The sequence below is a fragment of the Electrona antarctica genome (assembly GCF_951216825.1).
Source record: "Electrona antarctica genome assembly, chromosome: 15".
Taxonomy (NCBI): Eukaryota; Metazoa; Chordata; class Actinopteri; order Myctophiformes; family Myctophidae; genus Electrona; species Electrona antarctica.
The window spans coordinates 37,550,380-37,574,632 of NC_136796.1; the positions used below are offsets into that span (position 1 = coordinate 37,550,380).

Consider the following 24,253-nt stretch of genomic DNA (forward strand, 5'->3'; position numbering starts at 1 on the left):
ACAAACACAGCAAAAAGGTTCCTACCTTGAGCAGTGTTCTACTTCACTTGATCAGTTGAAGTGATGGCCAGGGTCAAACTTTGGAACTCATCATAGAGAGATAGAGTACCCCTCTTTCTAGTCTAGTTCATCCTCGGACAAGCTCTCAAGCGGTGTCTCCTGTCATCGCCATCTTCCATGTATCTAGTTTTGCCAGTACATTTCCTCCCCGGCAGGGAGTCAATGGCGGTGACTGACCAGCCTCATTCTCCTGGCCACAATCTTCTCACTCACCCTTGGTAGCCACCTATCGCATACACATGCTTGTTGGTAACATGTTCATCCTGTATGAGGTTTAGTATTGCACATAGGCTAGCATTCTGGTGTAGCACAGTGGCCATTCTGGCCAAGGACTGGCAACCATGTGACGGACATAGTAATTAATAGTATAAAAATGCGACCTTCGGTCACAATAAAGAGGGTGCCCTCCTGTCAAACTCTGCAATGTTGTCTGGATAGTCATCATCTTGGCCCTTACCCATATGGCTCCCAGAGTCGGTTGTGAGGCACCTTCATAAACTTGAAGGTGGAATGGTGGATATCTGAATGAATGAAAGAAAGACATTTCAACCAAAGAGCTACTTAGGGGCTGTCAACAATGTTATCAACATTATGTTTATTGAAAGAAACTATTGAAAATACTAATGACTAAATCCTAATACTAAATTATACACAAATAGGCTATACAAATGATATAACCTACACACACACACACGCACGCACGCACGCACGCACGCACGCACGCACACACACACACACACACACACACACACACACACACACACACACACACACACACACACACACCACCTTATTTATGAACATCAATCAATCAATCAGACCTGCATGTGGTTGTTGTTAAGTTGGTATCTGTTGAATCCAATCATGTCCCTTTTGTCACAGATCTCTTTAGCAGTTTTAAGTAGCCTAACTCCTGACAATGCTAACAATTACTCAACTTCCATTTGGTGGAATGTTACTTATTACTTATTGTGTATTTATTTTTTAATTACTGCTAATATTTGTCAACCTGATTGTATATTCATTTCTGCAGGGCAGGGAACTATTGTGGACCCCTGAACAATTTAGTGGTTCCTAAAAATGTCAAAATTGTTTGTGAACCAAACACATTTTTTGTGTCTTTTCAAATTATTCGAGTCATGACTGAACATGGTGGACCCTATTGGAAACAAGTGTAATGCTTAATAATTGGGTCGTCCACTCACAGTTAACAGCCTTTGTATTGAGTTTGTGCTTGAAATGTACTGTAATTCTGCAAACTGTTAATACATTTTTCAATCAATCAAAAGTTTACCGTAATCGAGAAGTGGGCGTAGTAAACCGGAGTGCACTTTGCCCTGATCGGCCACCGTATGGTGTCGTGGCGTTTGCTGATGTACACACTGTGCAACCGTTAGCTGGCTGTGTTGTGTTTACTTTCGATTCACCATAGCCTATATAACATCACATTCTCACAAATAACGTCAAGCCGAGTTTGAGTATCTTTTAGAAGGCAAGATGAGGCGCGCCGGTTTGGGTAAGAGACGAGCTTCTATACTGTATTTATTATAGTCCTTTGTTTTCAAGTTTATAGCTTGCTAAAGAGAAATACCATTTAGCTAACTTCTGTTAGCTACAGAATATACAGACACAGTGGTTTTAAACCTTTTTCATATCCGGCCCATTCTTTTTTCCGCATTTAAGCCGCGGACCACTGATTTTGTCTCGCAGACCCCAAACTGAAGAATATTTTCTTGTCGTTGGATACCTTTTGTACACAATTCCATGCTGTATTGGTACCATAGATGAAGACATATGACATAACAGGCTAACGTTGATCAAAATGACAATTATTTTACATTATCTAATTGTGTAAACTTCTTGTAAATGAAGTAGCCTAATGCAGGTGTTTAACAATAATGTAACTCTAGCCCAAATTTTAAACTCTCGTAGATGTATTTATCGATTCTGACATTTTCTATCTACAAATGTCAGAATCGATAAATACATCTACGAGAGTTCAAACCAACTATCATAGTAACCACCTAAAAGTTGGAACCCCCTGTCCCCTCAAGGACCACTGGTTAAACCACTGTGTTGAGTGCTGACAGATTGTTTAGTTCAGCCACACTGCCTAGGGTTAGAAGTGTAATAATGTCAAGCAACGTTTATTGACACTGTAATTTTACTCTAGCTGAAGGAGGCCCTGGGCAATATACAGCAAGTGGCTACAGCGTGTACGAAGAGGAAAATGAACACCTACAAGAAGGTCTCAGGGCCAAAGTTACCGCTTTGAGAAGTGTAAGCATCCCTTCCAGCAATTATCCAGTGGTAAACCTCAATGGCAAACAATTATTTATGTCTACGATTATACTATTGTTGATCGTCAAACTGTCATGTGTTTTATAGCTGACGATTGATATCGGAACGGAAGTCAAATACCAGAACAAGATGTTAGATGACATGGTGAGTTTCACTTATACAAAACACTAATCATGTTAATGTAAGACACTATGTAAACAACATTCTTGTACTGTGTATTTATTGATGCGGTATTGACAATTTGACATCGGGCATTGTTTTTTAAGTCTTTAATCCCTCTTTCTCCACCTATAGGACTCGGACTTTGACTCTACGGGGGGCCTGCTGGGAGCCACCATTGGCAGAGTGAAACATCTCTCCAGAGGCAGCCAGACCAAACTGCTGTGTTATATGCTCCTGTTTTGCTGTTTTGTCTTTTTCGTGCTGTATTGGTTCATCAAGCTGAGGTGATCGGAGGAACCCGTTTGACGACCCACACATCTCCCTGCTGCTCAGTCTGTGACATGGATGTCTGGATGAGGCGACGATGATACTAAAAATACGGCTTTCTATGAACTATCTACAGAACAGGAATTAAAGTAATTTAGCAATCTCTACAATAACTTATAATGCCGGTTTGACAAAAGTACATTGTCAATAAATGGCTGTTTTCAGCCCATTGTCCTCTATCGATCCACAAATTAGCAGAGGTATGGACATTGATATCAAGTCACGGAATAGCAGAAACTTAAAGGACCACACTGGGGGCGAAATGGCATGTTTAGCCTATCTATACTCATGGTATATAGTTTGAGTTTGGAGAAAGCCAATTTGGAATACATTTAAGTACAGTATGAAAATGTACATTGTGGTCCTTTGGCTTCTGTTAGGCATGCCAATGATTTGACTATAATTCGGCCATTTGGTCAGTGTTGTGTACGGTAATATTGCTGTCCAGACTTTAATGATCTGATCCCCAGTATTAATGTATGTTTTATAGAATGAATGGAAATAATCATTCTAGCATCTGTAGGAACTGTTCGCCACATGTACTCAACTTTGATGTACATTATTAAATTTTTATGTAAATATTAATAAAGATGTTCTAATCTAGATTTAATATTAAGTCTGTTACAATTATTCAAGGAGTCTGACAAGGATGGTATGTCTTCAGCATTTATTTATTTTTTTTAATGGAGGGGCTGACAGGAAATGCAGTGAAGGCCGTCTGGATCGGGAGTCGAACCCGCAGCACACTGCCAGACTGGGTTACCAGCCAAGGTGCCTGGACCGCTGAGCCATGGCCCAGGCCCTTCAGCATTATTTTATACACACATTTCACATTAGTTTCCTATGCCCTATACTTTTATAATACGGTCATCAACTGAACAGTATCAAAATGTAGTTACAAATGTAATCAAATCTACTAGGGCACATGGAGAGATTGGATAAGGCCATGAAGAGAAAATACATACTGAAATCTCCATAAGGCCATGAAGAGAAAATAAGTACTGAAATCGCCAGTTGAATATTTACATTCACTCATTTAAGAAAACAAGCAAGGTCCAACAAAAATATATAAATGCACAAAACAACAAATACATACTCTATAGGACATGACAATTTGAAAAGGCATCTGAAAATACGTTTGGATGAGTTTTTTAAATCTAATGTTAAATACTGTACATTTGTTAGCTAATGTGCTACAGTTCTGATTTCTTCAATATCACTGAACTGCACTTGAGGTGATCCATTTAATACATTAATTATATTAAACGAGTAATCGTTCAAGTGATGGAAAATCACTTCTTGGGTAGGGTATCCATGAACTTGCAGATGATTCCCAGCATGACTTCATCAGCCCCTCCACCAATTGATATCAATCTGGCATCTCTGTGGGGAAAAAAAAAAAGATACAAAATATCAGCTAGGTTATTATTTTTTTACCCTCCCAATAACAGTTACTATATAATAATGCTAATAATTGCAGTAAATCCTTTTTAAAGAAATATACAATAACGAAAATTGGTTTATTTTTCTGAGTGAAATCAATTTTGTTATCTATATATATTTTGAGGGACGATAGCCGCTCCTATGTCCAGCGTTTAGTGTATGTGCCAACACAAACATGAAATGCCATTGACAATGAATGGACACTTTTGAGTGTTTGTGTAAACACAAACATTGATGACGAAGGTGAGGATGCAAATTCTGATTGGCCGGAATGAGATGATGTACGATCGCCCCTCACTTCACACGGGTGTGATTTTTTTTTTGCAATGCAGATACTTTTCTGTTGTTTGATTTACCCCATCACTAGAGGTCAGTGTTGTGTTAAATAAGCCTATATTACATGTTTTCTTTTAATCTGTATTACTTAAATAACCGTTGGACTTATTTACATTGTATTACAGTATATTGCTGTGGCCCTTCTTACCTGTAGAACCTGCTGATCAGTACATCATTGGTGAAGCCCATTCCTCCCCAAAACTGGAGACAGCTGTCACCCACTTCCCTGGACAGACGGCCTACCTTCAGCTTAGCCATAGATGCCAGCTTGGTCACATCGTTTCCTCTGATGTACAACACTACAGCAAGAACAGGCCAAATAGAGAGGAAGGGAAAGAGTAAGAAAAAAACAAAATGGAAAAAAGAAATAAAACAGACATGGTTTGAAACCTCTGTGAATCAGATGTGATGGCAACTTAACTAAAAGTAGGAACCACTGAATTCAGAGTGAGTAGAATAGAATAGAATAAATTGGGTGAATGAGGAGCAGGCAAACCAAAGCAAACAGTTTGATGTGTCTGTGGCAAGGCATGATTCTAAACTACGTCCGTCTATAGACAAAGACCCGGCCATGGTAACGCCCCGCCTGCCTCTGGTCTTCATCAGGTCTCAGAGACCTGATACATTTTGCACAAAGTTCTTAATTTGTCACTGCTGTTTGATCTGCAGCACTTATTTGTATGTGTAAACTTGGAAAAAAGGTCTCTTTTTCCCTTCATCTTTATCCTTTTCAGTATAATAATATTAGTTTACTATAATTAGGTTAATAAACGATAATCAACACAAACACCTTATTTAGAACACACCTAAATCAAATCATTTGATTTAGGTTTGCCTCTTCTACAAAAATAAAAGTTACAAGGGTGAATTCTGGTCTGTCGTGCGTGCCAAGCTGTCATTCTCTGTCCCTTTAAGTACGGCATTATACCGTACTCTACTTGTATAAGTTGTATTATTTCCCACCACGGAGTAACCTCGGTGTCACCAGACTATCGAAGGTCTGGTAAGATGGGCAGTGTTGGTAGGCCAATCAGAGGCAGGCGGAGCGTTACCATGTCTATAGACGGACATAGTTTAGAATCATGCTGTGGCAAGCAGGTCTTACTAAGTACATTTATACAAGTACGTACAATTTTTAGGTATTTGTACATTTTCAGTACTTTTACTTCTACTCCACTACATTTCAGAGGCCAATATTGTACATTTACTCCACTGCATGTATTTGACAACTTTAGTTACTTTGTAGATTTTCATTATCATTACAAAACATACATTAACCACTTCAGCCCTATAACATTTCGGCCATTTGAAAATATCAGATCTACAAGCTCACAATGTGCCGCATCACAACGCATTGTGAGCTTGTAGATGTGCTATTTTCGAAATATTTATGCATTTGAAAACATAATTTTAGTACTTTGAGTACATTTTTATGCCAATATTTTGTACTTTTACAGTACAAAAGTACTGTAAAGTACATTTTGAATTCCGGACCTTTACTTGTAACGGAGCATTTCTACATTGCACTATTTATACTTTTACTTATATACTTTTTCCACCACTGACTGGCGACAGGCCGGGTGATAGGACTCTGTCACTCACTTGTGGCGCGGTGGAGGAGGGAGCGCAGTAACTCCACCTCCGTTTGCAGCTCGGCCAGCCGGAAGTGGACCGATTGGTGGTGGAGGACAGGCATCTTGAAGATCTTCCTCTGCCTGGTGTACTGAATGGTCTCGTCTATGATGTTGTCCATCATGGTCACCGCTGTAAAAGACAGAGAAACAATGGTTAATATTGTTCCAATTTGAGCCGCTGGTTATTTTTTTGATTTGTCTGGAGGCCGTAACAATTATTCATTTTATGAGAAACAAAAATGGAAATCGTTATTTGTACAATAGTTATTATTATTATTATTGTCTCCACCAGGCCGAAGGCATGGGGAGAGAGTATGTTTTGCACTCCGTCCGTCCGTGTGTGTGTGTGTCCGTCCTTCCGTCCGTCCGTTACCAGCTAATCTCCGGCACCGTTAACCCGGTCGATGCCAAACTTTGCACACACACTCCCTGGATGCCAACGATGAACCTCTGCCCCACATTTTCCAGAACGGCCTGTTATAGCGCCACCATGAGGCAGCTTTTCACATATTTTACCTAAAACTGCACCGATCTGCGTGAAACGTTGCATGCACACTCCCTAGAGGCCAAGGACAAACCTTTGACCTGCATTTTCCGCATCTGCCTTTTATAGCGCCACCAGGAGGCCGACTTTTGTAAAATAGTCCGGGAGCCGTGGGGCTGAACGTGGTTTCGTCAGATAAAGTTTCTTTCTCAACTGATTCTTGTAGCTTGGGGTCACCTCTCACGAATTCAAAAGGGTGCCCAGTGATATCCCTTGGGCAAATTTAGTTATTAACCCCTTAATGCCTGAAATACTAACAAATCCCTGAAAATAAAGTTTTATGGTATTTCATGCGAATTACTTGGTCTATTACTTGGTCTAAATGCATCAAATTTCTTTCTACATGCATTTGTGGATGTGGATAGGCACAATGTAGTAGATTTATGATGAATGCATTATTAACTAGAACTGCACTCTGTCGAGTGCCTACTTGCTTGTTGCACACAAGTAGGCCTGGCCTACTAGTGCGCAAGCAGAGCGTGCAAGTATTGTAGACCGCTACAAACTTTCAAATCTCAGCCTTTCTGTGAAAGAACGTTTGCAATATTTAATTATTAGGTTTAGCTATTTGCTACGTACCTTGCTTTTGGAGGAAGAAAAGTAGTATTTTGAAGTATGGTAATGATTACTTGTGCCTGTTATGGCAGTGGTGTCAGATTACATACATGTATACATAGGGGCATTACCTTTAGTCCACCCGACACTGTAACATGTCATCGTTACGTCACCATCAATAACCATGAATTACACCCTGGCATTGGTACATATATTCATCACGTCATATGCTCATATGTCTATATATGTACATGTCTATATGTATGTATATGTAATTTCTGAGTTGATTAGTGGTATAATGTGGTTACTCGGGTGGTCTGATGCGTATGTCCCTTTAATCCACCCGACACTGAAACATATCATTATGTCACCATCGTAAACCAATTATACCCTGGCATTGGTACATATCTTCATCACGTCATGGGACATACGCTTCGTAGCATGACGGAAAACATACCTGCACGGTCTGCTTCCGTATGACCCGTGCCAGCATATGACGTCATATCATATGCTGCTAAGGGACATTGGTACATATCTTCATCACGTCATGGGACATACACTTCGTAGCATGACGGAGAACATACCTGCACGGTCTGCTTCGTGCCAGCATATGACGTCATATCATGTACTGCTAAGGGACATACGCATCGTAGCACCTGACTGATAACATTACTTGCACGCTCTGCTTGCGCAAGTAATTAATGCATATTAACCCCTTCATGCCTCAAACCCCCAAATCCCATAAAATATATCGTTTAAATGCATCAAATTAGCTTTCTAGAGTGTTTATCCGCATGAATGTGGATATGTACAATATATTTGATTTCAGAATAGGGCATTTTTAGATATTAACCCCGCCATGCTTAACACAGCAAAAGCCCATAAAATAGGCCTACAATAATTAATGCAAAAGCAACAAATTTGCATTCCAAAATAAATGCTTATTTGGAAGTGGTCATGTCCACCACACCTCCTTTCCTATGAATTAACTCGATCACTTATTACTTTATTACACTTATTACTTTTATAGTTTATTACACTTATTACTGCAGGTCTTTAGGTAGATTGGTAGGGCTCAGTGGCCTGATAGATCTGTCTTTTTCCATCCGAACTACTCTCGGTCTTATGCTGGTGTAAGATGGCCATCAACATTTTGCCACAAAGATGTTTAAAAGTGGGGGATCTATACATTCTCAATTAATCTGTTGGTGGTAGTGCAGCTGGTTTGAAGTACATGCATGACCTTTCCCATTCTTTTCTCCCAGACTAGTAGTCTAGTTTCCTCCATAGTTTCGGAACAGGACCTGAAGGTCCAGAATGCACTTGCTGAAATGCCTATAGCACAAGATGAGTGTGGAAATCAGACCTGTTTGTAGCTACAGTGATTGGAGGAGATATATCATGATAGGACATGGTATTTCTAGCTGACCCCCGTCTCCCTGGCATCTCTGCTGACTGACCTGATATTGTAATCAGTAAACCTATCTCGAAGATTAGGTAGACATCACCGTCAGACAGGTATGTGGTTGACATCAGCTGGATGGTCCAAAGGTCTGATCCATCAATGACAGTGACATCTGCATCAGCAGCATTCCTCCCGAAGTGACGTCTTCAATGTGGACAATCACTTCTTTTCAATGTACAGTATTTAAAGAATCGATTTTCACTCATCTTCTAACACTGTGCTCATGCTTCTAATCTTTTTTTTTTTTTTTGGGACTTGTCTTTCTACAACAAACAAAGTGCTGCCTCTTTTCCAATATGCATGTTCATATGTATACCTTGCTTATTCGATGATGCTGTTTATTATTACTGTTCATCGGTGTTGAGGACCTCCTCTAAAATGAGATGATGCATCTCAAGGGGCTTATCCTTTCAATAAAAGGTATATACATTTGCATTCCATCCTCTGTGAACATGGCAGTTAAGACTGGTGCCAGCTCATAGGCAAGGGCATCCTCCACATGAACATCACAGTCACTAGACAGGAGTACGATGACCATTGAATAGATATAATTTAGGTCATACACTTTGGAGTGTATCATTTCAATTGGATTTGGCTGTTGTTGCCACCATCTTCAACCTGAAAAGAAATATGCTACAGTTTCACTAATACAGATGGTAGAAAGCAGATTTGATACATTTGACTTGATTATTGTCTCATTCTCAAACTAGAAAAAGTGCCCTTCTGGGCACAGGTCTCCACCAGGAGGATAGGACTGTGTGAGATGTTTGGCAAAATGTTTAGTAGTAATATAAACATGTTTGCCTTGTATGGCAATTGGATGATTTGAGGCATTTTGTTCCAATCAACCTGTTGGTGGCGCTATAACAGGCCAATGTGAAAAGGGTGGGATATATTCCTCAGCCTAGTAAGAAAATGTGTGAAAGATTTCACGTAAATTGCATGCTGTGTTCATGATTTGAGGCTTTTGTTCAAAACGGGGCAATCGGACACACGGACGGACACACACACACACGGACGGAGTGCAAAACATACTCCCTCACCATGCCTTCGGCCTGGTGGAGACAAATATATTTTATGGCATGTTGGGGTTTTCAGGCATGAAGGGGTTAATAATATGCATTAATAAATAATGCATTAATCATAAATGTTATACATTTATACAATGTGGATTGCATATCCACATTCATAAACACTGTAGAAATCAAAGTTTATGCATTTAGACCAAGTATTTTGCATGAAATACCATAAAACTCTATTTTGGGTGGATTCTTTTGTGTTTCGGGCATTAAGGGGCTAATAACAAAAAATGCCCAAGGGATATCACTGGGCACCCTCTTGAATTATTAAGAGGTGACCCCATGCTACAAGAATCGGTTGACAAAAAAACGTTATCTGACGAAACCACGTTCAGCCAAAAATCACCCTTCGGTTTCCGGACTAAAACACATTTTTGGATATTACTCCTCCAGATTCTGTCCACAAATCGTTACACAGTATCTCTATGGTCATGTGCTCAAGTCGGATCTGTCCGATATTTCATATTCCATCCAATTGGCTATAATTGGCTTTCACAGTTTGCAAGATTGCCCCATTTTGAACAAAAGCCTAAAATCATGAACGCAGCATGCAATTTACGTGAAATCTTTCACACATTTTCTTACTAGGCTGAGGAATATATCCCACCCTTTTCACATTGGCCTGTTATAGCGCCACCAACAGGTTGATTTTTGCAAAACACATCCAATTGCCATCAAAGGCGTATGAAGAAATGGCACCCTTTTCACATTGGCCTATTATAGCGCCACCAGGAGGCCACAACCCGACCTGCCCTGGTGGAGACCTGTGCCCCGAGGGGCACTTTTTCTAGTTTATATATATTTCTTTAGATATTTTTGGGGGTATTTTGCCTTTATTGATAGATATACAGTAGCTTGACAGGAAACGGCGAGAAAGATGGGTGAGGGGAAGACAGGCAGCAAAGGTCGTCGGGATCGGGACTCAAACCCGCAACACGATGTCAGGTTTAGGATTAGCAGCCTAGGTGCCCGGACCGCTAGGCCGGCCCGGGCCATCACTATTATTCTTAAATCCCTGACTGCCATATGTTTCAGATACAATTGCCGTATTGTTATTTGAAATTAAGCCAAATTCTTAAAAAAGATCTATGACATATGTTTTACCATTATTCATAGATATGATCTTACAGTATATGACTCCATATCATCATTCAAGTGACATGGAGTCAATCATGAGGTACCACTGTTGATACCCAGCCCATCCTGTAGAAATGAGCTGGGTGCAGCTTACCTACGGTCTGTCTCAACGAAAAAGAAAAAAAAGGCGAGGAGTTTTGTGATGTCATGTACATACAGTACGTAGCAGCACGAGCTGTGATTTGTCTATTATTGACAGGACAGACATACGATACATACAGTACAACTCCATTCAGGATGTCTTGGCCTAAAAAAGGCAGGAGGATATAAATACATGACATTTACTGGCATAAATATGCTACATAGGTACACGCGCCTGGTTTGTGACAGTGTATGTGTGCTAGCCATCGGCCCCTCATTCGTTTGTGTCTGGACAAAATTAAATGAAAATCCGGCCAGACAGCCAGAATAACATATCATCTAGGGCAGACTTGGGGAATTGGTACATGACTGCAAAGGGAGTGAGAATTTCCCTGGTTGTACTCATCCTAAAACTTTTCTCATTAGCTTCCCGAAGAGGCTATATGACCCACGTTCTCTCTTCAATCAGGGACAGATAACTCATTTGGAGGAGTAATGGCTCGAGCAACATGACCCATGCCCCAGTTCTTTGGAAAAATGAGGATTTACCAGAAACGCGAGAATGAAGCCGCAACACCAAGCGGTAGCTTTTCCAATGATCTCAGCAGGGGGTAAACTAAATGAAAGGGCGGGGGGGTGGTTCTGGTTGAACAGAAAAGCTGCATGTGGGAGGATACAAGTGAAAGGAACATGATAGATAGAGCCTGGAGAGGGAGCTAGGGACGAGAAAGAGAAGGAAGATTAACCTATTTTGGGCGGGAACCCCTTTTGGTGTTAGCATTATGTTATGCTTTAGCTATTGAAAAATAGCAGATCTACAAGCTCATAGCGCTACGAGCTTGTAGGTCTGCTATTTTTGAAAAATCGAAGAACGACAGAAAACTGTCATTTTCTTCTTCTTTTTTTATATATTTTTTTTTTGCGGCTTACGCCTTTTATTGGTTTTTGAAGGGACAGACAGTAGGCTGACAGGAAACGGGAGAGAGATGGGGGAAGACATGCAGCAAAGGCCGTGTCGGGCTCGGTAGTCGAACCCGCGGCACACTGCGACTGGATTACCAGTCGGGTGCCCAGACGGTTACGCCACCGCCTGGGCCAGAAAACTGTCATTTTCAAACAGACATTTTTAGATGTGATCTCAGGTCAGAATGGGTTAAGGGAGCCACGGTACGAAGCTCACTCACCATTGGCCACAGCCCAGAGCCTCTCTTCCTGGAACTGAAGCATCTGATAAGTGAAGCCCATTCCCTCCTGGCCAATGACGTTCTCGCAGGGCACGCGGACGTCATCGAAGAACACTTCTGCCGTGTCCGATGACCTCATCCCCATTTTATCAATCGTGCGGGCGATGTGAATTCCTGCGGTATGAAAGTATAAGGAGGTCGAAAGAGAAAGCATCGTCATGCAGGGAACATTACAGTATTAGCAACATATTGCATAATGAAAACGGGGCTTTGACATTAAAGGACCACTTCACCACTTTTCCACCTACCTTCATATAATTGGTCCTCACTAATGTTCATGATAAAATACCACCATGTTGTTTCTACTCGGTCTGTGTCTCATAGGAGGGCTGTGGGCAGTTCAGAAACCCGTCCACCAGTGACATCAGATTTTTTTTAAAACAAGATAAAAAAATAAAACGATGGCTTCCATTATCGCATTGCAACTTTTCAAGAATAGAAAGCCTGCAGTTTCTATTAGCTTGAATTCCCCATCGATGATGTCACTGGTGGACGGGTTTCTGAACTGCCCACAGCCCTCCTAATGACACACAGACTGAGTAGAAACAAATGGTGGTATTTTATCATGAACATTAGTGAGGACCAATTATATGAAGGTAGGTTGAAAAGTGGTGAAGTGGTCCTTTAAAAGGGTATTGCAGTGACACATAAACAGAGAACAGTACACCATGTTGTACTGTGAGCAGGAATTATCAAGAAAATACTAAAAAAAAAGAGGACTTTGGTCTTACCAGGCAGGTTCATGGGGAGGCAGATGAGAGACTTGTTCCTGTGAGGGGCTCCGTCACTGGTGTTGGCCAGGAGACACATCCAGTCAGCCTGGGCACCATTGGTAGTCCACATCTTCCCCCCGTTGATCACAAATTCATCCCCCTTCCTCACTGCCTTGGTCATTATGCCTGGGAGGATGGAGGAATAGATGAGCGATTAGATGGATTAACCACCTAAGCCCTATATACTTCATTGTACAATGGACTGCGAAAATAGCCTCACTACATTACAAGATCACGAGTCGCGAAGCGTTGTGAGCATGTAGATCAGCTATTTCAGCTATTCCTTTTGTAAAATGTTTTGGAAAACCTTGGAAAATGTTCACCTATAGAGGGCATGCGCATGCATAAAGTGAATGGCAAATCGAGTGGCAAAGTGAGTTTAACATTGTTTAACGTCGTTTAATGCAATCAGATCGATCGTGTACACGTAAAAACGGCCAAAACCCCCGTATGCACGCACGCCGTCTTTATTTGCATTATGGCTCAAGACTAGATCAAATGGGCATGATTGGCGTGTAATAAATCATTAATCCAGCGTCGCACTTATGAAAACAGTGATGGAAACGTCACTAGGCCTCGGCCAGTCACCCTCTCCATCCTTAACGTCACTAGGCCTCGGCCAGTCACCCTCTCCATCCTTAACGTCACTAGGCCTCGGCCAGTCACCCTCTCCATCCTTAACGTCACTAGGCCTCGGCCAGTCACCCTCTCCATCCTTAACGTCACTAGGCCTCGGCCAGTCACCCTCTCCATCCTTAACGTCACTAGGCCTCGGCCAGTCACCCTCTCCATCCTTAACGTCACTAGGCCTCGGCCAGTCACCCTCTCGTCACTAGGCCTCGGCCAGTCACCCTCTCGTCACTAGGCCTCGGCCAGTCACCCTCTCGTCACTAGGCCTCGGCCAGTCACCCTCTCGTCACTAGGCCTCGGCCAGTCACCCTCTCCATCCTTTACGGGCGTCCGGAAAAAAACAAAGACAGCCCACGCTCAGGTCCCAAAATGCTCTGGCCCTTTCTAGGGTAGAGCTCTGCCTTCCTCTGGCGGTCAAGGAGTTAATCAATTAAAGAAATATTCGAAAAAACCTTTTTCACTGGGGTATTGTGTGTAGATTGATGAGAAAAAAAACGAATTTAATGAGGCTGTAACAAAACAAAATGTGATAAAAGTGAAGAATTGTGAATACTTTCCGGATGCACTGTATACTGTGTGAGACAAGCACAAGGCTCATATTGTTGGGCGAATACCAACAAAGTCGCCTTTTTACCAACTCGCTCCGGGCGTACAGCCGGCGGAACTGCTCATCCTGGTATTCCTAAAGTAACCTAAGTAAATGCTTAACGGTTAAACCTAACCTTATTCCGAACCTTAACCTCAGTAAAATGGTGCCAAAACCTAACCCTATTCCTAAACTTAACGCCAGTAAAACTATGCCTAACCCTAAACTTATTTCTAACCGTATTGTCAGTAAAACAAAACAAAGAATAGAAGAACCGCCGCACCGAGCGGTCGCCATAAGGTCGGCGGAAACAAACGAGGGCGAGATGGATTAGGGGCGACGGTACCCGTTACCATTTGGGCCAGAAGCCATGGCTTGTCTCAACGGTACCCGTTACCATTTGGGCCAGAAGCCATGGCTTGTCTCAACGGTACCTGTTACCATTTGGGCCATAAGCCATGGCTTGTCTCAACGGTACCCGTTACCATTTGGGCCAGAAGCTATTAAAGACAAGTCAGACTTAATCATGCGGAACATGATGATACTTATTTCAAATGGGCATCAGGGGGTCTAAAGGACAAGGACATGGTAATAACAGGGAACAGATGAGAGAGTGTGTGTGTGTGTGTGTGTGTGTGTGTGTGTGTGTGTGTGTGTGCAGCTGGTGAAATATGACTGTGTTTTGTTGTATGTGCTGGTGTAATTTCGGGGAGGAAAAGCCTGCTCGCAGGAGAGACCTACTGGAGACGTCCGAGCCAGCCCCGATTTCACTCACTCCCAGACAGGCCACCTTGTCTCCCATCACGGAGGGAAGGAGGAACTCTTTCTTCAGCTTGTCTGATCCAAATCTGCATGGACACACGCACGCACACACACAGTCAAGATGCGCACACATGCACAGAACTGCAATATAGAAATACTCTGTTACAAGTAAAAGTCAGAAATTAAACATTTACTTGCGTACAAAAGTATTGGTATCAAAATGTACTTAAAATACCAAAAGTACTCTTTATGCAGAATGTCCCATCTCAAGTTTTCAAATGTGAAAATAGCCGTTCTACAAGCTCACAATGCGTCGCGACTTTTAAAATGGTCAAAATGTATAGGGCTGAACTGGTTAATGCATGTTTTGTAATAATAATCAAGTAACTCAAGTTTTCAAATAATTGTAGTGGAGTAAAAGTGCAATATTTGCCTCTGAAATGTAATGGAGTAGAAGTTTTGAAATGTTTAAATACTCCAGTAAAGTAAAAGTACCTCAACAGTACATTACCAACCCACTCTGGGCGGGAACCACTTTTGGTGTTTTACCCCCTCAGGCCGGGAACCCATTTTGGGGTTCTGTACAGTATTCAAAAATGTAAAAAGGATTTAGAGGCGTTTTTAGAATCGGCCTTAGGCCTAAATGGGTTAAGTAAATGTACTTAGTTACTTTCCACCACCTGCAGAAAACACATTCCTGTGCCCCTGGCAGGTGTGAGGTTGAGCAACAGCAGCAAAGTGACTGTTGATGTCGAGTGTTGCAAGTTGCAACAAGGCTAAACAAAGCATCGTGTGTTTCAAATGGTTTGAGGGAATACAAGGACACCTATCTTGGAACCCCGCCGCCTATTTTTATATCCTTATTTTGACTTATTGGCCTGGTTGGTTGCAGAACATTACTGTACAGTACGAAGTTGTACAGAAAGCAATGTGGTTGGTGTATAATAATATGCCCGTTAGTATTATTTATATATTATTAATATACCAAGATCATATGCATGTGTAAATACACTGACGTTATCTTTTTGGCACTCATTTCTCTCATTTAAAAAATAAATAAATTATTACTGTGTTTTGAGGGGCGCTAGCCCCTCCTATATTCAGCTAGTGTAGATTTTTGTCCTAACAAACATTAAATGTCATTGACAATGCATGGAGAATTTACGTCATATGTAGACGAGCAAATCGGCTAATTTTGTCCTACACAAATTCCCATTGACAATGAATGGATGATGTACGATGATAAGAGCACCCCTCACTTCACACGGGAGTGATTTTTATTATTATTAGTAGTACTAGTAGTAGTATTATTGGTATTATTCTACCACCAATGCTGCTGCATTGTCTGAAGGAAGCCAAACTAAAATAAGATTTACTCAGTCATGCAATAACGCACAACCTTGGACCTTGAATACTTCCAGACTAAATGGCAGCTAGATGGCAATGATGAGTGAGATAAGATTTGATCGTCTGTGTGCCAGCTAGCTCAGTTTCATGAAAGAATAGCCCATGGTGTTCATCGCACAGATACAAAGTTGGAAAGGGAGTGATTTCTGGGGCACAGGAAGAGGGGAAATTACTTGTATTGCTTCACCCAGTAGATGGCTGCTCAGATGGCTCAGATGATCGCATGCAGGGGAGCTGTTACGAGATAAGTCTATTGCTGAGAGATACTTGTAACTTCTACACAGACTGGTTGAGGCGAGAGTCGAACCGACGACCTTCCGATTCCCAGATGGCATAGTATCATAATATCACAATATCAATATTATTGAGTGGTGTAAACCACTCCTACAACTGGCTTTGTTAGTGCAGAAAAAATGAGCATGGTTGCTATGTTCACCCTGTTCACCCGGGTGTGATTTCATTACGTCAGACATGATTTTGAGTGGTGTAAACCACTCCTACAACTGGCTTTGTTAGTCTGTGAAGAAAAAATGAGCATGGTTGCTATGTTCACCCTGTTCACCCGGGTGTGATTTCATTACGTCAGACATGATTTCATTACGTCAGACAGGTTATATAAGACCTTACACCACTCAGTTCACACGGGTGTGATTTTATTATTAATGCCCAGTATGGTGAAAGTGTCATGTACAGCAGTGGTTAGAAAACATGTTCATGTCAAGGACCCCCAAATTGACACTAATTAACCCGCGGACCCCCATTTGAAAACATATATGCCAGGGGGGATGCGCACTAAGATTAGACACACTAACAGTCCGACACGCGGAAACAATGGTCGGACTAGCGCTCGAACTGCGCTGCTCCCGTGCTCGCGTTTATGTTTAGGTTAGGGTAGAGAATTGTCAAGGTCGGACTAATGACTTGACCAATGACTAGTTTAGTAGATTTTACATCTCTAGCTGTGATTCTCAACCAGTTTAATTTTAAGGACCCCCAGTTTAACATGAATTAGGCTAAACAGACCACCATTTAATGGCATCTCCATCTATGGGACCCCGATTTAAATTGTAAAATCAATGTTAATTTAACTCAGAGAGTCTACAGGGTCCATTTGGTTCCATTTGTACACTCTCAGAGTTACAGACCCATTTGGTTCCAAACTATCATCTAGCTGGGGACCCCCTGGAACTCCCTCAAGGACCCCTGGGGGTCCCCAGACCCCACTTTGAGAACCACTGATGCACAGTACCTGGCCAGAGCAGGAGTGGCCATGTCAGTCTGAACGCCAATAGCCATTGGGATGCCTCCGCAGCGGATGTTACCCAGTTCTTCTGACACTGCCACACTGTAGCTGAAGTCTAGGCCCAGTCCTCCATAGTCTGTAAAGGATGGGCGCACACACACGCACGCACACACACACACGCGCACACACACACACTTTACTTTTGCTATGTTGTAATACAACAAAACATAAGTATTAAAGGTGCTTTGATCTTTACAGGAAATGTGAAATAATGGGTGTCTGAAAATGCCATTATACGTCCCATTTCAGCACAGTCCATACTGTGCATCAGGTCCATAATGGAGTTTAACAATGCATTAACAACCGTGTACAAATCTCCACTTCCCACATGCCATTGTCTCACACACACTCTGGCGTCGTACCACCTGACCTTTCTTTTGGTCTTTCATCATCCGTTACAGCATTAGCTGTGAACTGGCACAGCCCACATCCCATAGAGAAATGCACTACGCAGGCTACTAAGTATAAGTGTAATGACGCGAGCTTACCTTACACCCATTTTTGCATTGAATCTCAGACCTTCTCTAAAGTCCTCGGCGATAAACACAGACCCTGCAAGTTGCTAGCATAAAACCTTGAGAAAAACTAAATCACTTGACATACAAAGACAAATAATGATGTGTGGGAACAACTCCAGTGGATGAAAGGAATGACGCGTCAGAAAACTGTATATAAAAATAAAATGTCACTGTAATCATGTCTAGCCTCCCTAAGTCTCTGACACAGTATAAATGGCGTGCAGGAAGATTGGCCTCAAGCTTAAAAGGGACGGGAACCCCTTTTGGAGTTTTAACTAAGCATTATGTTATACTTTAGCTGTTGAAAAATAGCAGATCTACAAGCTCATAGCGCGCCACTTGGTGGCACACTATGAGCTTGTAGATCTGCTATTTTTGAAAAATCGTGAAAATGTGCCTCAAACCACTGATATAGAAACATGAGTTTTTTCAGAAAAAAGACATTTAAAAAAATATATTTTTTTTAATTTGACGTCAGGCCTAAATGGGTTAATGCAAAAATGTAACCCATTTAGACCCGAGGTCGAAATCTCAAAATGCCTTCTGTGGGCGGGGCTACACTGGGGGCGGAATTGGCTCTGCAACGGTACACTGCCACTATAATCAATGGAACCTGGCTGCAGGTGTGCATGGTTGAGCGGACGAAGCTCTGCGCGTGAATCATGTTTTTACACAAGTGCTCTATTTTCCACCAGTGTGTCCGCGGGGGTTACGCAGCCCTTCACCTCGCCTTCAGAGGGGGGGGGGGGGACAAATTCCACAGGACGGAACAAATTCACCATTTGTCAGCCTTCTGATTGGTCCCTGACTGACTAACCAGCAGGCTCTTTCTGCCTCGTTCCGCCCTGGTTCTGCCTGGTTTATGTAGAATTAGCTAAAACATAATTTTTTGGAAAAAACTCAAAACAAACATGACATGCCCTGTCACCATGCTGCACCTGTGATGTTCCTGTTTACTGACACCAAGTTTAAAATAAGAATTGAGTGCACAGAATCTCAATACGAAGCAACTGAAAAACATGTTATTTCAATGGTAGTGGATGGAGAGAAAGGATTTTTGTCCAACCATGAAACGGCAACCAATGGGTGCGAAGAGGGTCACAACCACGGGCGGGACTTGTTAAAAGGTGAACTGTCGGTGAAGCCACCTAGCTACATACGGGTCCGTTCCGTCCCCAAGTGTTGCTGCTCCCCCGTAAGTTTTCTGAAAAACGTAGAAACAACTAACCCAAAAGCAATTTTGCACGTCTTGAAATGTAAAAGAAAAAAAACCCAAAGGGGTTCCCGTCCTAAATGGATTAACATGGAGGACAAAACCACTGCCACCATCATGACGTTACTCAAAGTACTTCAAATATCTCGGTGCCCCGACTTGCCTCTGACAAGGGGGAGATGGCTTCAATAGGCAGCTGTCCGTAGCTACAGTGGAGTGAGTACTGCTGCACGTGTACAGGGCCGAGATGTGGCTGCTCATAGCACAGCAGGAACAGGGCCTGGATGGCACTTGATGTCACGTGGGTCAGACCACATCAGAAACGTGAACCTCAGTGGAGGCCTCCCACAGGTCACAGACGAGGTCAGAGAGAGAAGGATGAGGCTGGCAGGACACTGTCAGGCACCCGGAAGCGGTAGCAAGCAAACACACAACGGGCCTCATTCACTAACCTGGTCGTAAACGTAGTGTACAGTATATTGCAAAAGTCAATACACAGGTGTATGCATCTAATGTTTGTTTGAAAGTCACGAGCGCGCTCCTGTTCAGATCATTTTGCATTGTTCCACGGCCCATTTAACACCATGAAAAACAGACCGGCAAAGTTACAACGCATTGAGTCGCCCTGCCTTGTACATCCGTTTCGTCTGGAAGCGAGTCTCTCTAACGTGCGTTGATCTGATCAACACATTTGTTGTGACATAATATTGTTTTTTGGCTGTTTATGTCTGTGGTGCCAATCCAGGATTTAGTTTATTGTAATAAGATACTACTAAAAGTATAAACCACAACCACAGAATCTCTTCAAAGCAGGCTACTGTGTCTATGCTAAGATGGCAAATTTATGGACCTCTAGTATAGTGCCCGTTTTGAATGGGGACGCAGTACCTGACATTTAAGATGACAGGTCGTCATTTAACGTTACGAAATATGCCCCCCCCCCCCCCCCCCCATGAACATGCATAATGGAAAAGAGGCAGCAGAAAGTTGTATAAAGACAAAGTCCAAGAAAAAAATAAAAAAGATTAGAAGCATGAGCACAGTGCTAGAAGATGAGTGAAAATCGATTATTTAAATACATTGAAATAAGTGATTGATCTGAGTCGAAGTAATTCAGAAAGCCATGTCCACATTGAAGACGTCACCTGAGGTCGGGAGGAATGCTGCTGATGCAGATGTCACTGTCATTGATGGATCAGACCTTTGGACCATCCAGCTGATGTCAACCACATACCTGTCAGACAGTGATGTCTATCTAATCTTCGAGATAGGTCTACTGTGATTACAATATCAGGTCAGTCAGCAGAGATGCCAGGGAGACGGGGGTCAGCTAGAAATACCATGTCCTATCATGATATATCTCTTCCAATCAACAATGTTTCTAGCCCAGAAGGCTGTGTTCTCATTTCATTGGAAACAGACTCCATCCAGGTCCCTTTCCAGCTGTACTATGAGGGTCAATGTATTGTCCCCATATGGCAACACTGACTCCACTCACTGTAGCTACAAACAGCCGCCTTTTGAGGTCTGATTTCCACACTCTCCTCATCTTGTGCTAGGCATTCCAGGCAAGTGCCATCTGGACCTTCAGGTCTTGTTCCGTTAAGGAAACTATGGAGGAAACTAGCCTACTAGTCTGGGAGAAAAGAATGGGAAAGGTCATGCATGTACTTCAAACCAGCTGCACCACCACCAACAGAGTTATTGAGAATGTATAGATCCCCCACTTTTAAACATCTTTGTGGCAAAATGTTGATGGGCATCTTACACCAGCATGAGACCGAGAGTAGTTTGGATGGAAAAAGACAGATCTATCAGGCCACTGAGCCCTACCAATCTACCTAAAGACCTGCAGTAATAAGTGTAATAAAGTAATACAAGTAATAAGTGTAATAAAGTAATAAGTGATCGAGTTAATTCATAGGAAAGGAGGTGTGGTGGACATGACCACTTCCATAAAGCATTTATTTTGGAATGCAAATTTGTTGCTTTTGCATTAATTATTGTAGGCTTATTTTATGGGCTTTTGCTGTGTTAAGCATGACAGGGTTAATATCTAAAAATGCCCTATTCTGAAATCAAATATATTGTACATATCCACATTCATGCGGATAAACACTCTAGAAAGCTAATTTGATGCATTTAAATGATATATTTTATGGGATTTGGGGGTTTGAAGCATGAAGGGGTTAATATGCATTAATTAATAATGCATTAATCATAAATCTACTACATTGTGCCTATCCACATCCACAAACGCATGTAGAAAGCAAATTTGATGCATTTAGACCAAGTAATTCGCATGAAATACCATAAAACTTTATTTTCAGGGATTTGTTAGTATTTCAGGCATTAAGGGGTTAATAACTAAATTTGCCCAAGGGATATCACCGGGCACCCTCTTGAATTCGTGAGAGGTGACCCCAAGCTACAAGAATCAGTTGAGAAATAAACTTTATCTGACGAAACCACGTTCAGCCCCACGGCTCCCGGACTATAACCCAAAAGCAGTTTTGCACGTCTTGAAATGTAAAAAAAACAAAACAAAGGGGTTCCCGTCCTAAATGGATTAACATGGAGGACAAAACCACTGCCACCATCATGACGTTACTCAAAGTACTTCAAATATCTCGGTGCCCCGACTTGCCTCTGACAAGGGGGAGATGGCTTCAATAGGCAGCTGTCCGTAGCTACAGTGGAGTGAGTACTGCTGCACGTGTACAGGGCCGAGATGTGGATGCTCATAGCACAGCAGGAACAGGGCCTGGATGGCACTTGATGTCACGTGGGCAGACCACATCAGAAACGTGAACCTCAGTGGAGGCCTCCCACAGGTCACAGACGAGGTCAGAGAGAGAAGGATGAGGCTGGCAGGACACTGTGTCAGGCACCCGGAAGTGGTAGCAAGCAAACAGACACAACGGGCCTCATTCACTAACCTGGTCGTAAACGTAGTGTACAGTATATATTGCAAAAGTCAATACACAGGTGTATGCATCTCATTTTTGTTTGAAAGTCACGAGCGCGCTCCTGTCCAGATCATTTTGCATTGTTCCACAGCCCATTTAACACCATGAAAAACAGACCGGCAAAGTTACAACGCATTGAGTCGCCCTGCCTTGTACATCCGTTTCGTCTGGAAGCGAGTCTCTCTAACGTGCGTTGATCTGATCAACACATTTGTTGTGACATAATATTGTTTTTTGGCTGTTTATGTCTGTGGTGCCAGACAGTCCAGGATTTAGTTTATTGTAATAAGATACTACTAAAAGTATAAACCACAACCACAGAATCTCTTCAAAGCAGGCTACTGTGTCTATGCTAAGATGGCAAATTTATGGACCTCTAGTATAGTGCCCGTTTTGAAAATCACTCATGAATGGGGAATGGGGACGCAGTACCTGACATTTAAGATGACAGGTCGTCATTTAACCTTACGAAATAGGTCAGCCGCCGTATAATGAAAACGGTCAACTCAACTTGGCAATGAAAAAGTACAAGGTAACAACACATGGGGCCCTGCACTTCCAGCCGACAGGGACAACGCCACCTGTCAGCGTACCTATCAGATGATGGATCGAACAGGGAGAGATACAGAGACAGACAGAGTGAGACAGAGGGAAAGAGACATGTTGTAAAAGCAAACAAGGGAGAGGAGGGAGCCAAAAAAAGAGAGGAAGCAGCTGTGCCGTGATAAGTCTGTGACAGCCCTGGAAACCCCTGTGGTTGACGATGTGGACAAAGGGAAGTGCAGTGCTTTCACCCACTTTTTACAAAACAGCTGGCTCTGTAGGTGAACAAGTAGGGAAAATAATCCATTGAGACCTGGAACGCATCCATGTCACGTTAGCGTTTAACCACATTAACCATTAACCCATTTTGGGCGGGAACCCCTTTTGGTGTTTTAAACATTGTTATAATTTAGCTATTGAAAAATAGCAGATCTACAAGCTCATAGCGCGCCACCGAGTGGCGCGCTATGAACTTGTAGGTCTGCTATTTTTGAAAAATCGTTAAAATGTGCCTCAAATCTTTCCGAAAATTGTCATGATTTAGAAAACTTTTTTTTTTAAATTTCGACGTCAGTCCTGAATGGGTTAAGCAACGCAGACGGACTGGGGCACGGACAAGCGAATAAAACATATGGGCTGCTGAGATCGATATGGAGCATATATTGTGTTCCTGTGCTTGGAACAGCAGCTGTTCCCTTGCGTATGTCACTGTTGTCACAGTGACATTTCTGTGTGCAACAAATAAGAGATGGGATATTTTTACTTTAAAACACTTCTGGTGTCATTTTAAATCAGGTTTAATTGGGTTTTAGTGTGTTCACCACAGACCGTTTTTATGTTGCTTGATTCAATATTTACTATTTAGATATATTTTTAGACACCCCTTCCTATATAAACCCATTGCAACTGATATTGTCCTGCCACACACACACTATCAATTCCCTGCTTTTATCTGAATTAGTGAATGACAAACTATTGAATTGCATCCTTTTCTTTGTTTTACACATTTTGTCCTAGAGAGAGAGAGAGAATGAGAGACATATACAGTATACACGCATGTAGTTTGATGTTACTTCATAAGACATACAGTTGGAGGCCATCGATATTGTCCTTTTCTTTTTGCTGAGGTTTGCGTAATCTGCACAAAAGGACAGTTAACCCATTTTGGGCGGGAACCCCTT

The 24,253-nt window shown here is 42.2% G+C and overlaps 2 protein-coding genes across 2 annotated transcripts in view; one reads left to right on the forward strand and one right to left on the reverse strand.

Annotated features, from left to right (window-relative positions):
- Positions 1–1,381: 1,381 nt before the first annotated feature.
- Positions 1,382–3,460, forward strand: bet1 (Bet1 golgi vesicular membrane trafficking protein). Its single transcript, XM_079522153.1, has 4 exons — positions 1,382–1,576; positions 2,234–2,340; positions 2,449–2,505; positions 2,656–3,460. Exons 1-4 carry the CDS (start codon positions 1,558–1,560, stop codon positions 2,809–2,811), a joined length of 339 nt encoding a protein of 112 aa, XP_079378279.1. The 5' UTR covers positions 1,382–1,557; the 3' UTR covers positions 2,812–3,460.
- Positions 3,461–3,652: 192 nt separating this feature from the next.
- Positions 3,653–24,253, reverse strand: part of LOC306938383 (putative acyl-CoA dehydrogenase 6) — a 48,683-nt gene continuing 28,082 nt past the window's right edge. Inside the window, exons 3-9 of the mRNA XM_079522547.1 lie at positions 17,776–17,905; positions 15,099–15,205; positions 13,100–13,267; positions 12,309–12,482; positions 6,232–6,393; positions 4,778–4,928; positions 3,653–4,233 (exon numbers count right to left, since the gene is read on the reverse strand). Of these exons, the coding sequence (XP_079378673.1) occupies positions 4,143–4,233; positions 4,778–4,928; positions 6,232–6,393; positions 12,309–12,482; positions 13,100–13,267; positions 15,099–15,205; positions 17,776–17,905 (983 nt within the window). The 3' untranslated portion in view covers positions 3,653–4,142. The remainder of the gene's footprint in view (positions 4,234–4,777; positions 4,929–6,231; positions 6,394–12,308; positions 12,483–13,099; positions 13,268–15,098; positions 15,206–17,775; positions 17,906–24,253) is intronic.